This window comes from Cebidichthys violaceus, unplaced genomic scaffold, assembly GCF_023349555.1.
Source record: "Cebidichthys violaceus isolate CVI_PGR_0920_01 unplaced genomic scaffold, fCebVio1.0.p SCAF_12, whole genome shotgun sequence".
In the NCBI taxonomy this organism is placed as follows: domain Eukaryota; kingdom Metazoa; phylum Chordata; class Actinopteri; order Perciformes; family Stichaeidae; genus Cebidichthys; species Cebidichthys violaceus.
Genome location: NW_027176285.1, coordinates 7,430,556 through 7,448,440, shown reverse-complemented (window position 1 = coordinate 7,448,440; position 17,885 = coordinate 7,430,556). Strand labels below are relative to the sequence as shown.

Sequence of the window (17,885 nt, the reverse complement as noted above, 5' to 3'; positions counted from 1 at the left end):
AGATTTTGGAACTTCTTGTATTGCTGTTTACATACAAGAATAATGATTCTTTTCTTAATCAATTGTCTTTTTTCTCACAAAATAATCAAAAAGAACTGGTAAGAGTACTTGTATCAACACAATCCTAATGAAACCCATGCTAACCTTCAACAAAAGTCACGCTTTAAATCTGAAATCTGTCAAATTTATATTTAGAAATACCAGATCTATATGGTTTAGTGTTATCAGATACAAAGAGTAAAGATGTGAACATTGAACATGTAACAAGCTGCACGTTAACTAGAGCTGAAACGTTAAGACTGAAATGGATAGCCAATCAAAGTTTAGAACAATTCGATGTCAGGGCCTGTGAGTGGAGCAGGGAGCCTCCATCATTAGCTATCACACACACACACACACACACACACACACACACACACACACACAGAGTTTACAAGAGGTGTGCTGGCTGCGCTGATGCCAACATGTGAAAGAGGAACGGCTCCACTGATGAGGGCGGGGCCAGATGGAAACCAGTGGTGGAAACACTGGACGGTGTTTCTGAGCTTTAGGCTGAAGACTCACTTCTGTCCCACCAGCCAGCTAGCATGTCGCTGACACGGCAAAATAACTCATCTCATCAAAAAACGGCCAAAAAGACAAATAAAGTAAAACGTTGCCTTCAGACATAGAAGAAGAAAAATGTCCAGGAGTTACAAATCTGTTACTAACGAGCTGAAAACATTTCCACAGCCTGCTGCATTCTTCTCCGAGCTACACCCAAAATCCCAGCGCGATGTACCGGCTGTCCATGATATCAGCTGTGCTGGCAGCTCCGGCCTAAATATTACATCTGCATAACACAGCACCGGTCGCTTCACACATAGCTGTTGATGATGTCATCGTGGTAGGGGTGTAATGCGTTTCAGCTGTGCGGCTTTGCTTCCCGTCTCCTTGCCTTTCTGACGCACAGCGAGGCCCGGCCTCGTTCAGACACAACAGACCTGCTACACGCAGAACTAACAACGTGTGCGTTGTCTCTTCGTGCGACAATCTGGGAGATGTGTTTCTGGGGTTAGCTTCATAGAGCGCTGCAGGGCCGATCAGTAAGTTAGCACGGCGCTGGTCCCCTCGACAGAAGATGGGATTCTTCCGTTGGATTTTGGGTTATTGCAGGAAATCAGCTCCGTAGCAAACATACGTTAATGATACCTGTACGTTTTGTTACCTGTTCGTTTCAGAAGTAAAAAGCTAACGCTAGGCTACAAACAAACACGGTCAGAAGACCACTAAAGGTGGACTAGTGTTCTAGTAGTTGTACTAGTTTATTGTATTTATTTACTATGTTTCTTATTTATGCCTGTATTTATTTGCTGGCTGTATTACTTTGGCTAACTTACTTATTGTAAGTATTTTCTTATTGATGTGCATATTTACTGTCCCATATACTTACCCACTTGTCTACTTTATTGACATAACATGTACTTATTATGCTATTAGTTTATCTTTTGTTTTTTCCTGTCTTACTTATGTATTATGTACCTTATTTAATTGTTTACCTATAGAACTTATAGAACCTCTTTTACTGATATAGTTAATTTCCCCACATTGACTTTGTTGACGTTTTATTGGATAATCCTAATAAGTCGCGGTGGCTCTCTCTACTCGCACTAACCCTGCAGAGATGTGAAGTGCATCACTTCCTGTAAGAGATGTTCTGCTTTACCATTCAACACCAGAGAGTTCATTAGTTATTCGTGTCTGCTGACTGGTGGTCTAAATGAAGCTGCAGCAGGACAGGCGGTTCAGGGCCCACTGCTTCTTTCCTGACTGCCTGCTGCTGGAGGTCATTATCAGGCCCATCAGAGCAGACTGTGGGACTTGAATAGAGAAGACGGAGCCTGGATGGTCACAGGCTGGGACACGTCGTCCTGTGCACCGAAAAGAAAAGACACGGGACTGCCCCGACATACAAAAGGCCTCCGCAAGTAGTCCAGAGAAAGTCCCTTTGTTAGGACACACACAGAGGAAGGAAGGAAGGAAGGAACCAATCTGTGGTATTATGCTCTGCTTCATCTGGATGGGCTCCGTTTGGACATCGCGTGATCGTACTTAAAAGGGTTTCATCATACTTCCGTTGGGAATGTTGTTATTGCGCCGGCGAGTCTTTTAGTTTCTTTTGTCGAACACGATGTTGACTTTTGAGACATAATGATAAAATGTGTAAACCATGTTATAAAGAAAGTCTATAGAGCCGCTTCTTCTTCCACAGTGTTAAAAGAATAACCTGCCACTTTGTGATTGGAATACAGCTCATTTGAAGCTGCAAGCGTGACGATAAACCCTCTGAAAAAGTTCCCCTAACAGGACTAAAAACGACCGCACAAATCAACACGAGCAACGCTTCCCCCGAAGATGAGTTTCTCCAAATGTCTCAAAGCATAACCATCTGACTCTCTCCGAGACAAAGAGCACTTGTTTTAATCCAGGGTTGAAAGCCCATCATACATCACACGCAATCAAAAACACAGTCACTGAATGTGTATTGAAAAGGCTTTGTCAGGTTTTATTTAACCAGTAAATTACTATGACAACATAACACACTCCAGCCAAACTCTGAATAGACGGTCTCTGCCTGGTTCCACAGATACACAGACACAGAGTACATGTGGGAGCCGTCCTAAAGACGGGGAACAGTGGACTAAAAATACCCAGCTCAACCTTCTGCTGCTGGTAAAGTCAAGGATCGTAGGAGTCGGAATGAGGTGAGGAAGACCGACTGAAAATAAAATATATAAACAAAAACATACGTTTACATTTCCTCTACACGTGTTTCCTTGAGGCCTAATAGACACGTTGAATGCATTTCCCTCCACATAGAACCTTTGAAAGCCCTTCTTTTTTTTTTACACCCATGTTTACTGGCAAGCAGTCTTCTTCGCTGCCTTTTGTTGGCGCATCACATTTCATGGTGTGTTGAAAACAGTGTGAAACAGGCAGCAGGGAAAAGTGTTGCGCCGCCGTGTTATTCATGTCAAGGAGGCTTAAAAAAGGAGAAGTAAATGGTAAACGGACTGTACTTGTAAAGCGCTTTTCTTCTTTCAAAGCGCTTTCACGCTACTTGTCATCATGCACCCATTCACACCCATTCACACACCGATGGCAGGGCTACCATGCAGGGTGCCACCATCATCACCGCGACTCCACCGAGCCACAGTTACAGCATCATATCGTAGAACACACAGCGGTAGAATTCTGCACTTCAGCAGTTTCAGGAAAGGCTCAATAGCTGGCGCACGATCCTAGAACGTGATTATGATTCATTAACAGAATGAAAATATTCAACTACTTATTTTAACTCAAGTTCTTTGTTCTTAAGTCCACCATAAAGTGAGTCTGGGTCAAAGTCGTCGAGAGCTTCGGGGATAAAAACCTTCACTTTAATCAGCAGGTAGCAACATGGGAACTAGTCTTGGTTCTTGAGGAGTTGTAGCATTTATTCACCAACAAATAAACACACACTGTACTGCTGTTCATGGCTGTAAAGTGACTGCTGACTTCACTTATTCTCTCTCTATCCTATCATTATCCAATAAAGCAGAAATCCCCCAAAAAGCATTAAAAAGAAGTTCCACGATGCTTCGGCCCTGCAGGGAGTCAACTTAGGCCAGACGGGCCAAAACCTCTGGGGACGTTTGTGGAACATTGAGTTGGAGAAAGCTTGCAGTACAGGCCTTTTTTCCCCTAATTAACCTTTATTTAGACAGGTAACCTCATCGAGACACAGTCTCATTCCCAGGAGAGACCTGATTAACTTGGTGGCCACAGGGGACCAGCTAGATGTAACCCTAGTACATAATCCTTGTAATGTAAATGACATCAACCATCATATTTGTCTCAGACACAAAAGACCACCTCTGAATCCATCAATGTATTGGAAGTGCAGGAAAAAAACGGGAAGAAGCCGTAAAGTAAACACTTCTTTCCTGTGGATTCCCTCAGGGAGTACAGGTCAAGACCCACATGCTCCAAACAGACGGAGTGCTGGTCCTGGGCCGGCTGGGGGGCGGGGGGGAGGGGGGCAGTGGAAAAACAGGAGGGCTGAGAGATGCAGGTGGTGGGGGGGCTGCAGGGGACAAGGGTTTGGGTGGGAGGACTGGGAGCCTCAGTCTAATTCCTCCACGCTCTCCCTGTTGTCAAGGGGAGGGGAAAGGGGGCGTCGCCACGGCTCACTGCTTAATTACTTCAAGAAAAGAAAAAAGAAGTGTCTCACTTGAGATGGCAAGAAGACGGAGGGAGGTCGAGTCTCTGGGAGGACAAGACAGATTCTGATTGAGGGACAGGAGATGTCTTAAAGGTGGAGACGCATCCTCTGCTACAGATGAATCAAGCTTCGACAGGAGGAACTGTTTGCTGCCGCTTGATTGGACACGTGGGGGCTGATTAAAACACGTCAACACAGCCGGACTCTTTCACAGAGAAGCGATTCTGTCAGCAGGAATATTACGAGGAAGTGGAGGAAATGAGGAGAGACTGACTAGAGAGGGAGTCTAAGGAAACAGAGACAAGTGGAGGTGAGTGGGGCAATTACCTGACATTCTTTATACGCAACACACTGTTTTCAACATTGACACATAGTTTTTACCCTTAACACACCGTTTTCTTTCCCTGTGCTCCCCTTTAAGGATGTTAAAACACACTCGATCCTCTCTGACAGCATGGTTTACATCTGTTTGAAATAAACCAAAGACTCAGATTCTTTTTTTTAAGCCTGACACATTTGATAAGTTCTGAAGAAAGAGTTGCTGCACAGCATGACTTTGTTCTGACAGACCTGTGTTGGTTTAATGAGTTACACTTACAGTCACTGTCCTCTCATCAATCACTACTTTACTGTCTTCTTATTTATAGTCAGGAGTAGAGTCCACAGTTTGTTCTGTAAGAGTACGTCAAGTGTTTCTGTGCAGCCAGTTGTTACACTGGTGTGGAGCTTCACTTCATTCACTTCCCTCACCAAAGTAACTATCTTGGGAACATTGTTACCTTGTTAGTTTACTTCCCAACATGCATATCATTTTGGTGAGACACGCCGTGCTCTGTGTTTTTAGACGTATGACTCACAGTGCAAACCGTGACGCAAATCCACTTCAACCACTCCACCGTGCAGCTTTCCTCCACACTGCAGCCCAAGATTTCCTAGTTCTACATCAGCACTGATGCTGCTTTGAATGATGAGGCAGGCAGACTGAAAGAAAGGAAAAATAACTGGACATCCGGCTTCAATAGAAGCTCTTCAATTTCAATAAAAGAAGATTAGCTGACTCAGCAGATTCTACTTTGGAACAGCTAATGGACAAACTGGAGCGCTATTTAGTTCAAGTTGAACCAACAGGTGCATGAGCAGAGATTGGCAGCATTTCGTTGCCTCTCCACATGTTGACGGCGAGCCAAAACCCCTGGGGACGTGGCTAGCGGTGCTAACAGTGCTAATGGTGCTAACTATGGAGGAAAGAGCTAACAGTGTTTACCTCTTTATCTTCACATATAATAGTGGTTTGCTGCCATAGTAATGCTCTGAATTAAACATTCAGCATTTTTTGTGAAACCGTTACACCGTACTCATTTATTTAGGCTAGTTACATTGTTATGGAGGTTGAGTCGTTACCTTCACGCAAACTTTTGTTGCTTAAATCTCATCAATCAATAATGCTAACCATGTGTCATTGTGCATTTCTGCAAGCGTGCTACCAGGCTGATAGAAACGTTGACATTCACCTTCTCCTGGTTTGCAGAAACAAACGATAACACAAACTGAAGTTGATCTTTACACTGCAGCATGTCCTGCTCTAAAAGCTCTAGAACCCTTTGCACACTGCCCCGCTCAGCCCCAAACAGACACTGCTGGAGACTAGCTGGTGAACATAGCGGAGCATTTAGCAAACTGCCCTCAGGAGTTGGTGGAGGCCAAAACAGAGCTATTAGCGAGTGAACAATAAACTTAGATTCATCATGTGGAAACAAACACCACTGCTAATGAATGACGATGTTGCTCTGTGTCGGCTGGATGTCGAAACGAGGTAACTGTTAGCTAACGAGGTAACTGTTAGCTAACGAGGTAACTGTTAGCTAACGCGTCCGTGGAACTATTGGCATCAACCACACAAGTTAGGACTGCGCACCTGCGTCCTCGTGTGTGTGCACGAGACAAACAAAAATGGGAACCTACATGTAAAAGAAGAGGGAACCTTTAGTGTTCCTTTAGAAATTTAAGGGATCCTTCATTTGTTCACGCAAAGCTGCTGGGATATTTAGTGTATCCCAGAACACTTCCATAAAAACTAACACCTCTGGTCCACTCATGACTTGGCTCCTTTTTTCTGAAAAGAAATATCCATTATCCTCACGATGAGGTCAGTTGGTCGACATGTGTAACTGTGCGATTATGTAAAGACTCAAAGTGAGCCACGTTAGAGTCAGGAGAACGATGATGTTATGACTGGTTAACGTTCGGCACACCACAAATCTGAATAAACCCTTTGGCAGAAGAGGAGGACATTAGTCAGACTCTAATGAAAGGACAGCTCTCCTGCTTGAAGCCATTCAGCTTCAGCTAGACACAGGGACCATTTACTCACTTATTACTCACTTCTTTAACTTGTTCATTAGGCAGCTTTAACACTTCAACCTAATCTGCTGATTGAGGAGAGCCGGGTGTCTCCCACCCCCCCACCACCCGGCTTTGACAAGCTCCACAGGCCTGTCGCACCTTTGTGTTGAGACGCAGACGTGCGTTTGCGGGCGGAGACGGGTCTCAAGCACCCCGGGAACTGTTCCTGCTGGGTGTGCACGTGTGAGAAGCAAGCAGTGCCAGAAACAGACGCGGTGACAAAGATAGAAGACGAGGGAAGCGGAGCGAGAAAGCATGCGTGACAAATTCATTTATCACTTTTGTTGCCGCAGAGCGACTGTGAAGTCTACCGGGAGAGCTGCGTTTGTTCTCCGCGGGGTCGTATAAGTGTCCGCTGACACCTTTTTTAGAAGTTGGCTGACAGATGGTGATCTGGATCTGGACTGGTTTTTACAGGGCTCCATGCTGCATTTCCCAGTGATAAAAAGATCTGACAGATGCCCTGACACAGTGGAGCAATGGAAAGACCTCACTGTCATCTCTGCACAGACCTGCATTTTAGAATGCATCTAGTTTTGCAATGACCACTGATAAAACACATGCACACACACAATGAATGTGTGAGCCAGACCAGCCTCATGGCAGCTCCTGAAATTGTCACGAAATGCAATCTTGGTTTCGTGCACATGAACAACAATAGCCTGTTTTTTCCGTGTCATTTAGGATCCTTCTTTGTGGTGGACACACGAATGAAATGCATCCACGTGACTAAGCGACAGTCAGAGGCAGGCAGGCCCTTCTACCACCAGACCAGCTGTTCGACACCGCGTTGTGCTTTTATGGTTGCGGTTTTGTTGCCTCAACCTGACTGTACTGTAAAACTGTACATACTTATATTGAGCCCAACAATGATGTAACGCTGTTCCAAGCAACACGTGAAATGACAATTTGTGTCCTTCTACACAAAACCAAATAGATTTTATTCCGTGACTATTTCAGGAACTGCCGTGAGACTGTGTTGCATGAGACGCACTTTGACGCCAGCTTCACCGACAAGGTTAACTCTCAGCATTCACAAGTAAAACCGCACTGTTAGAATCAAGAAGACGAAATGTGCGATTGCCTTCCTGCTCAGTTCCTCCGGGGCCGGGATGGATTACTTGATGTCATGTTCCGCAGAGCGCAGGAACTGAACAGTTCATCTTCATTAAGGCACAGTGGCAGATATACAACCTCACAACCACGCATAAGAGAGAGATCGAGGGTAGTTCTGGAGTAACCGATCACATGATTCCATTAAACATGTTTTGTGACAATTCAAGGATAATCAAATCATCTTAATCCTCTCTGTGAGTATGATTAAACGAATGCAGAGAACTGCAGCATTTCAAGACGTGGTGCCATGATTTAAGGTGGAACAGTGGTAAATCAGTGGGATACGTAATATTGTTATACGAGCTACAGGTACATTTACAGCAGGGCACGGCTTAGAAATCAAATGGAAAAAAATGTCTGATCCACTGATTCTACTACAGCTGGCATATACATCATTACCAGCACATGCATTAACAACACTGCAGCTCAACACAGGTCTTATGGAAACAATAAGCTCAGTCTCCTAAAATGCACACAGAACACAGAGAAGCTTGGGTTAGCTTCACACCTCCCACAGTCATTTCTTTCAGGAGTAAGAGCTCCCAGTCATGTTCATCCACTTTCACAACTTCATACTGTACATGTCACAAGTTGAATTTGTTAAATGGAGGTGCCTACTTTGGCAAATAGCCAAGTCTCCATCTTAAGCTAATGGTAAGAATATTTGTTTTTCTTTGTTTTTCGTTAGAGAAGCAATGTACCGGTCAACGTAGCCAGGGCTAGTGGTGAACACATGTTAATTTTTGTTTCATTCAAATCAACATAGACACTATGTCAAATTATTGTTGTGATCCATTGATCAGTCGATCGATAAAAGATATCTAATGTCAAAAGATATTTTAAAAAATGTTGGTCACAACTTCCCAGAGTAAAGGTGACTTCTTCAAATGTGTCGTTGTGACCGACCAACCAGAAGAACTTCAGCTTACTGTGATGTAAAACAGAATAGAGACACGCTGAAGACAATGGTTGGCATGGTTTTCATTTTCATGTAATTGATTAACCAAATACTTGATTTTTTTTTTTTGTCGATGGATTCAGCGATTAATCAACTAATTGCTTCAGCTCTACTCCAGCACCCAATATTTATGAGCATGTGTCAACGCAGACAAACAAAAAGTTGTAAGAACAGATCCCCTGTCTGTCTGCATCCATTTTGTAGTACATCTTATTAAAATCCCGCTTCAGAGAGACTTGTTCTCAGTCAGCGACAGAAACGAGGCCAATCTCCAAACCCACTGATGGAAAAGTCCCAGAAAATAAAATAAGTCAATTTTAGTGAAAGGAACTGTAGAGATGCTTCAAAGTAGAGAGGATGTTGTGATTGTTTGAATGTGGTCTTCTCTGGTGGTCTGAAAGCACTGAGTGACAGAGTCACATAAGAAGCTACTACCTATAGATTAGACTGAACACATGCTCCTGTGGAAAAGTTCCCCTGTTGTATTATGGGAAAAATGTATGACTGGGCATCATAAATGTCATGATGAAGCAACTACCATCTCCCCCTCTTTGTGTTTTGTGTCAGTGAACATTCCGATGCTGTGATAGCGCTTTTTCCCCCAAGACCAAGAGAATCATCATCAAAACACGCTGGCCAATATACAAGTTTTGAGCCGAGCCTGGAAACAAGGAACACGTTTGCTTGAGCAATCCATCTTCGTCAGATCTTTTACTAGACCAGTGCCGTCCGGGGGCGTTGCTGTTCGGCATGTGCTGCTCACTGCGTTCACGAGGAAAGGGAAGTAAAGAAGAGTTTGGTTTTAACGTTAGCGTCTCCAGAATCCAGCAGCTAAAGTGAACTGCAGTCAATGGGCCTGTAAATGTAAAATCTGCTCAAAATGATGTAATACGGTTTAGGAGTTGACTGATTTGATTATTTCAGGGACGGTACGGATATAGATTATTACTAATCAAGGACACCAAATACAAATTAACATTTGTGGTAGACATTACAATTTTGTCTCAAAATTCCACACAAACTCCACCACAAAACTTTGTTTGAATGCATTTAAGTTCATGTACGAACAAGGTATATAATCTACAACGTGCAATGTTTTAACTCTGGTTGTCCAAACAGGAGAATCTTAAAACCATTGCACCGTGTCTAGTATTTGCTGATGTTTAATTGAATCCTGCAAAAGAGACCTTTTTAACATTATCTTAAAAAGGAAGAGAGGGAAATGAGCCCCATGCTGACACCTTGTCACAGTCTTTGCGTGTATATTATCAGTTAAGCGATTCTCTTCCAACAGTGACAAACAGAGTTGCAGCTGTCTCATAGGAACGGGTCGGGTCGAATGAGCATCGGCAGGTCCGAGGTACATGTGGTGTATGAAATATCTGTATCGTCGCTGCGCTGCATCTTTAGAAACTAGGATAATCGGGTCAGGGGTCACATCTCTGGTTGCAACTTCAGCATAGGGAATTGCGATGTTCATTGCAACTTCAGCTAGATCTGCAGCCGTAGATATAGCTCAACTCGCTCACCGCGGCAATTCCAGTCTACGTCCCATCTGTGGCACACTAGTCTTCTTTAGTGGTGCTGATAGGGTATTACTTGTGACGAACAACCAATCAGATACTGCGGTGGACCGGACACTGAGCGAGGATACAGAGTGGTGACTACAGACAGAGAGAGGAGGCTGCATCAGAGCCAAAGTAGCACATATTTGAATATGTTCATCAGCAATGAGCTAGAAAAAAAACGTCTTTGATGATTGTAAAAATGATGAATATCGATGCCAGTAATGGTCCAGGCAGATATGGCGGTATTACTTCAGTGAATGTTGTGAGAGAATAGAAATTTACAGATAATCTCTTCCCCCTCTCTTTCAGAAATCATCTTGGCTCGGGTGCAGCAGGACTATGATTCTCCCTGTGGTGGTTTTGCTGGAGCTCCTGTTGCTCTCTGGACCCAAGTCTTCTATCCAGGCAGACACTCAGGAAATCGGGAACAGCGACGAGATCTTGGAGAGAGAGTTCTTCTACGCGTCGAAGCGACAAAAACGAGCTGTGGTTGACCACAGCGCTTCCCAAACGGACAAATGTTCCTACACCTTTATTGTCCCCCAGCAGAAAAACAACGGGGCCATCTGCGTGAACTCCAAGGAGCCCGAGGCCCTGCTGGAGAACCGGGTCAATAAGCAGGAGCTGGAGCTGCTCAACGGCGAGCTGCAGAAGCAGCGGGGGCAGATCGAAGCGCTGCAGCAGTTGGTGGAGGTGGACGGGGGGGTGGTCAACGAAGTCAAGCTACTGCGCAAAGAGAGCCGCAACATGAACTCCAGAGTCACGCAGCTCTACATGCAGCTGCTGCACGAGATCATACGCAAACGAGACACTGCTCTCGAGGCGTCGCAGCTGGAGACCCGCGTGCTAAACCACACACACGAGATGGGCCGGCTAGCCTCGCGCTACCGCGACCTGGAACACAAGTACCAGCATCTGTCGGCGATCGCAAACAACCAGAGTGCTCTCCTGGTGCAGCTGGAGGAACACTGTAAGCGGGGAGGATACCAGTACGGTGTGGTGCAGGACAGGAGCCGGCCTGCCCGTCCACAGCCTCCCGTGATCTCTCAGCCTCCTATACAGATGCCCCCATTGTCTCCTGGAGGCTACAGACCCTACCATCCACCCACCTACCCCCGCCACACCACCAACCCCATGACTAATGAGATACAGAATGACCAGAACGCCAAAGCATTACCACTTCCGCTGGCCACAATGCCGAGTGCGACATACAGCTTTACCAGCGAGCCCTCTGGTAAGTAGATGTCGTCCTCTGAGGTCCATTACTGTGGACACACATTCTTCTTGATTTCACAAAACTGTGGAAACGTTTCTTCTAAATACCTGCAAAACTATTCATACTGGCAGCGATGCAATTTTCAAAAGTTGCAACACTTTTTCAATAAAAGGTTTAAATAGATATACCCCACTCTAGTGTTTACTCTTCTCAAACACACATACATTTTTCCAGCATTGTTTTACAGTAACACTGCAAAACATAAAGCTTTCCAAGACTCCAAGGTGGACAAACAACACCAGTAGCTACTGTACTGTACACAATGGTGTGATGAGATTTGAGATAAAGTATAGCCATTTAAATGTGTCGTTTACATGTGATGTCCTCTGTGGTTACTAAGAAATGCAATGCAGTTTTGCTCACTGTAATATTTACTGCTGTCAGCATCACAGGCACTGGAAAGCATTCGTCATATTTGGCACATATTACACTTGGTCAAGAGTGACTTCTCTTTTCCAGGAGCCCTTTGACCAAATATTCTACCACTGGTTTTGATGTTGCAGTGTCTGATACTTGCGCAGGTTGCTAGAATTATAATGATGACAATAGTATGTCGGGGAAAATGAATGTCAGTCATCAAAGTCTTCGTATCAATATGCAGTAGACAGCTTTGTTGGTCAGCATTCCGTCTCTCCTGCAGGTCCTTTCAAAGACTGTCTAGAGGCTCTGGAGGCCGGATACACCACCAGCGGCATGTACCTCCTGAAACCAGACAACGGCAACCAACTCATGCAGGTTATGTGTGACCAGAGACATGACCCTGGTGGCTGGACTGTCATTCAGAGACGTCAGGATGGCTCTGTGAACTTCTTTAGAAACTGGGAGACCTACAAGGTAATAAGGATCTGAGCTTTGAATCATGAGGTCCAACAAGAGTGCAGAGTAGCTTTTATAATAAAAGAAAAATGTTTGGGCAGCGCATTGATACATACGTACGTATATTAACTGTCCTGTTATTCCAAAAGTGATAAAGAAAGCAATATTTAGGCCTTGGGAAGGGATCATTTCATTGGTCAACACTACAGCTAGCACGCTATTGGTTGGGGAATTCCCAAAAGGATTATTGCAACAGAAAATCCTTAGAGCAGTTTCACAAGCACACAGTACGAGTAGAAGAGTTGAAGCTGAAGCACAAGATTTCTGTGCAAGCAACATTATATATGCGTGCAAGTATAAAGTTAGAGAAGAAGTGGAGCGAATTCAAGCGCAAGCAGGCTATTTGAGTGCGAGGACAGGGTTTTGAGGGACAGCATTATAAAATCTGAACGTGAAATCAATAAAGCATGCTCTCAAATTGAAAAGACATGCTCTTGAATTAAGATAGGAAAAATACTTCATACATTTCTTTTACTATTTTAGGCCTAGCTAAATAATCTGACTGGAACTCTTCTAATATGCTATTGTTGTTGTTGTTCCGACAACAGTTAGGTTAAGACCTAGCTTTATTAATAGAACACCAAAACCCTGTCAGCACCAGCCAAATATTGAAAGCAGCACATCAGTAGCACATTAGCAGCGGCTGCAGTCTTCTATCAGTGTCACACTTGATGAGTTCAGCAACAAAACTACCAGAAGACTTTTCAAATCGCTCACAGCACAAAAGACAGCAAGTTGGAAGACAACAGACTTGAAGCTTAATGATACGCTGTGTGTCAGAGCGTAGACAGTTGTATTCTAACATTATACTAGTAACACCAGTGTCACTTCATAAAAAATGCAATTGTACAAACAGGTATTAGAAAACTGCCATGGTGTAAGTATGACAAAATAAGTGCATTATACTACAATATACCAACAATAAATGTGGACAAATAAAAATAAATATGTAACAACAGATGAGATAAGAAGAATGATGAAAAATGTGATCTATGAATAAGTGTGTAAACATTCAAGAATAGTATAAATAAACAAGAATATTAGTATTAAGTGTACAGTATAAATAAATGCAATATGAATGCCAGAGTAAACCAGAGTATTACGCAGTGGAATTATTGCACAGAATGATTGTACTGTACTGTCAGTATTGCAAGACAAAATGTTTGGTGAATCCATTTCGTTGTGTAGGATGTGAGTAATGTGAACAACTCAACAAAACCAAATCTATGAGCTCACATGCTCTCATTGTTGCAGCCTGTGCAGTGACCCAAGGACTTCATAAGTGTGTTTCCCAGTTACTACTGGTGGATACCCGACGTTACGTAAATACTGGTGCACAGGATGAAACATTTAGTTGCCAAAGATTAACATCCTGTGGCCTAAAGTGAGAACATCCCAATATGGATACTCTTCTCAGTACTTTAAACTCAAGACCAAAGCAGGGAGGAATACTTCCAAGTTGTCCCCCAACCTAATCATTCCCCAACCCACCCTCAATGAGTCAACAAGGCACTTAAAGCCAATTACATGCTCACATTTGGCAGGTACGAGGACTCCCTCCTGATTGAACCCATGTGTGGTGTAATTGAAACCAGTGATTCAGATACACTGAGCTCTGGTGGAGGATCTTAAACGTGACCTGCCATTGTGCCATTGCTCTCGGCCTCTCGCTCCGACATCATACCAGTCTTTCACAGATGCTTGGAAATCATGGGCGGTTTGTTGTTGGAAGGCCACGGCTGTATCCAAGGGGAGGAGAAACAGCTTCTTTCTTGTTAACACTAAATCATGTGTTAGGAACAGTAGGAATGGATTACGCTTGACTAATTAAATTTACTTCTCTTTTCACAGCAAGGGTTTGGAAACATTGATGGCGAATACTGGTTGGGCCTGGAGAACATCTACTGGCTGACCAACCAGGGCACCTACAAGCTGCTGGTGACTCTGGAAGACTGGACCGGACGCAAGACCTTTGCGGAGTACGCCAGCTTCCGCGTCGAGTCTGAGGCCGACTTCTATAGGCTGCGAGTGGGCCGATACCACGGCAGTGCTGGAGACTCTCTCACCTGGCACAACGGCAAGCAGTTCACCACACTGGACAGAGACCATGATGTCTACACGGGTGAGTGGGATGCAGTGCAACAGGAGGCATTCAATACTGTTGGTGGGCTTTCACGTTACACTTACATTTTGGTATCTGATTCAATACATCGCACAGTCTCCACAGTAGTTCCAGCCACATATTGTATATGCCACTCTTGTCTTTGAATGAGGTAAAGTAAAACTTAGTGGAGAATTCTGCGTGAGATACGCTGCCAATGGCAGACTTGAACCCAACGTGTATCCGGTGACTCTGTGGTATAGATTTCTTTAATGGCACCGTCGCTGCATCCCGCGCGACGATTGCGATTGGTTGGAGATACAGAAGGTCTGGCTATGCGAGACCAAGTAAAACATAACTGGCTGTATCCATGGTTTCTTTAATACCCACAATGATGAGTCAATACGACACTTTCCGCTCTTGCTTTCTTCTTGTCTTATGGTCTTCTGGTGGGTTGCTGTAGATTTGTCCAACATTTGTAGAGCAATGACAACTCCCATATGGAAAAGAGCATGCCTGGTGCAAGCATGTACACATGAAGTGATGCGCGCGCACACACACACACACACACACACACACACACACACACACACACACACACCTGCAGAGGAGACGGCTGGCGGGTCGCCGACTGTACCATGCTGAGAGCTTTACTGTTACAGCCTTAATGAAGACGGACAGCAGGTCGGTCCATTGTTGGGCTCAATGGTTAATGATCAATCACTGCCTGAACCCCTGACCCAGAAGAGTGAGGATTTCAGGTGCTCTGATTTGATTGCTTGTGTCTCCAGGTAACTGTGCCCACTACCAGAAGGGAGGATGGTGGTACAACGCCTGTGCTCACTCCAACCTGAATGGCGTGTGGTACCGTGGTGGGCACTACCGCAGCCGTTACCAGGACGGGGTCTACTGGGCCGAGTTCAGAGGAGGAGCTTATTCTCTGAAGAAAGTGACCATGATGATAAGACCCAATGCAAACACCTTCCATTAACACTTCAGTCACTCAAAACGCAAGAGATTTTACTGGGCGAACATCACAGGGTTTCCCTTTCTATATCACAAAAAGCACAAATCCTTGATTTGATCTTCAGTCTTTGCTTTTTTCCTGTTGGTTGCCTTATATTCACAATGTAGCTTCAAATTGCAAAGGCCCATGCAGTGATGCGATGGGATCCATGCATTCTTTAATTTGTATTTTATTCATTCTACAGGTAGAGGTATAGCTGATACTTCCAATTCATTATGGGTGCTTATATTGTATATTATCTATGTATAATATATTGGGATCAATTCTACAGGAGAGAAATCTGGTTATTTATTTTGATAAAATGTAAAATTTGGATTTGACAATAGTAAGTAAAACAATTGGTTGCAAGTCTTCTGAACACTTAGTATGAGAACTAAGTATAAAGTTCAACAGCTCAACTTCTCTTCAATCTAAATAGCAGAACTGACGACTTTACAGCTACCTTTACCACTGAATACACTACGCATGTTCTTGAACTGAATTGACTGTAATGCTTGATAGTTCTTTAATGTGAGATATGAAGTTGCAGGTTAGTGTTTCCACTAACTGAGCAGAAACGGCCCCTTGGAGATGATCTTCCTCACTATATCCTGATCAACCAACGCTGTTATATTACTCCAAATTACAAATGTCTTGGTACTGAAGAGTCTGGTACTTGATATTTAGTGCCACGACTTTACATTCAACAACTGTATTCTCAGAAAGGCATCCGTGTTTTAAATATACCTTTTCTTCCTAACCTGAAAAAACAGGACATTGTTAGCCTAGCTTAGCATAAAGACTGGACGCAGGGGGGAAACTCCGTCCAAAGTTAAAAAAATACACCCACTAACTCTCTGTTGTATTGTACATGCCAAACCATAGCCAGAGCAGAGAAGTGCGGATGGTCATCGGTTCCACCCCATTTTTTTAATGTGCTGATACAGCGGGTCAATCAGAGAGCTTTAGAGGTGCTGGTAGGCATCTTTTTTTTTTACTTTGGTCAGAGCCCAGCTAGCCGTTTCCTCCCATTCCCAATCTTTATGCTAAGCTAGGCTAACCACAGCCTGACTCCAGCTCTGTGCTTCTTGAACCATTACTACCACTGTAAGTTACCAGCACCAAGATAACAGGACCTGCCCCCATGTCTATTTAATGTGGACAGTGTGAAATCAAATTAAGCCTTTGAATGTATACAGGATTTACAAAAAACAGTTCAGTGTGTACAACTCAGTGATTCCCTCTACCCAACGGTTTCCTGGTCTGTTGGAAATATCAGTCACTGCATTAATGTGCAGATACAGTATGTACCAGGTATTCTGTGTATATATATGCTGTCTCATTAAAGTTATTTTTTTATAGTCTGTATGTTATCAAACTTACAATAAACTATGTACAACTCTGCGCATGTCTCCAGTGAACCCATTTCAATCAGCTCCACTTTGATATCACGAGCCCAGAAAACCAAAAGCGTGAAGACAAACAGCAAGGCACGGAAATAGAGCAACGCATGAATCAATGAGTTGACGAAAGAGCAGAGTCACTTTACACTTGCAACCAGTAACATGTGCTCTAGAGTGATTCATTAGCTCTCAAATCGCTGCAGCCAGTCATATTTGTATATATTAATAACCATAAGCTGTTTTTTTTTTGGATAAACACGGTTCTGAGAAGCGGGTCAGATGCATGGGTCCACTTCATTTGGTGGCATATCAATTATTGTATGAAGTTGGAGTGAATTAACATTCTTTAACTGATCATACTGACTTTCTTAATGGTGGGCAACATGTTTTTACGATGCATCCTGCAATTATTCAGAATTAAGAATATGATTTGTACCCATGTTATAAAGAGTCAATAACACGACCTGACACCAGAGTGCTCCATTCCAAGTACTAGTAAAGTGCACTGAGTAGAGCGAGCCTCCCTCTTCCCCCCCAAACAAAGAAGACCTGAATCTCACTCAAATGTCCCTCCCTGCTCCCTTACAGACAAGATGGCGGCAAAGATAGCCGATTCTTTTCGTATCGTGCCAAAACACTTACTTCCTCCAAGCCTAAGGACAGTCTGACTACGGTTTCTGAAGGTCAAGACCAGGACTGGGATGATAACGGCATGACCGCAATGCAGCAGGGGTTGAGCTTATTACTGTCGTCAATGCAAATTTCAATGTGCAAATGTTCAACAACACCTGGACTTACATCATGGACCGTGCAGCTAAACACTTCTACCGAACAACCACGTCTCAGTGATACTGCTCCGTAGAAGGATGTTTGTAGAAACAGAGAATCGTATTCGACCTGTATTTTGTATGCTTTGGTTTTGTGCGGACTGGAAT

General features: G+C 43.9%; 2 protein-coding genes across 2 annotated transcripts in view; one reads left to right on the top strand and one right to left on the bottom strand.

The window, feature by feature from the left end:
- The window catches only part of LOC137869005 (ras-specific guanine nucleotide-releasing factor RalGPS1), a 73,263-nt gene that overhangs the window by 47,073 nt on the left and 8,305 nt on the right, over positions 1-17,885 (bottom strand).
- On the top strand, positions 4,249-16,951 carry LOC137869006 (angiopoietin-related protein 2-like). Its single transcript, XM_068706082.1, has 5 exons — positions 4,249-4,553; positions 10,598-11,522; positions 12,205-12,398; positions 14,292-14,562; positions 15,333-16,951. The coding sequence occupies exons 2-5, from the start codon at positions 10,628-10,630 to the stop codon at positions 15,530-15,532; spliced, it is 1,560 nt and encodes a 519-aa protein (XP_068562183.1). The 5' UTR covers positions 4,249-4,553; positions 10,598-10,627; the 3' UTR covers positions 15,533-16,951.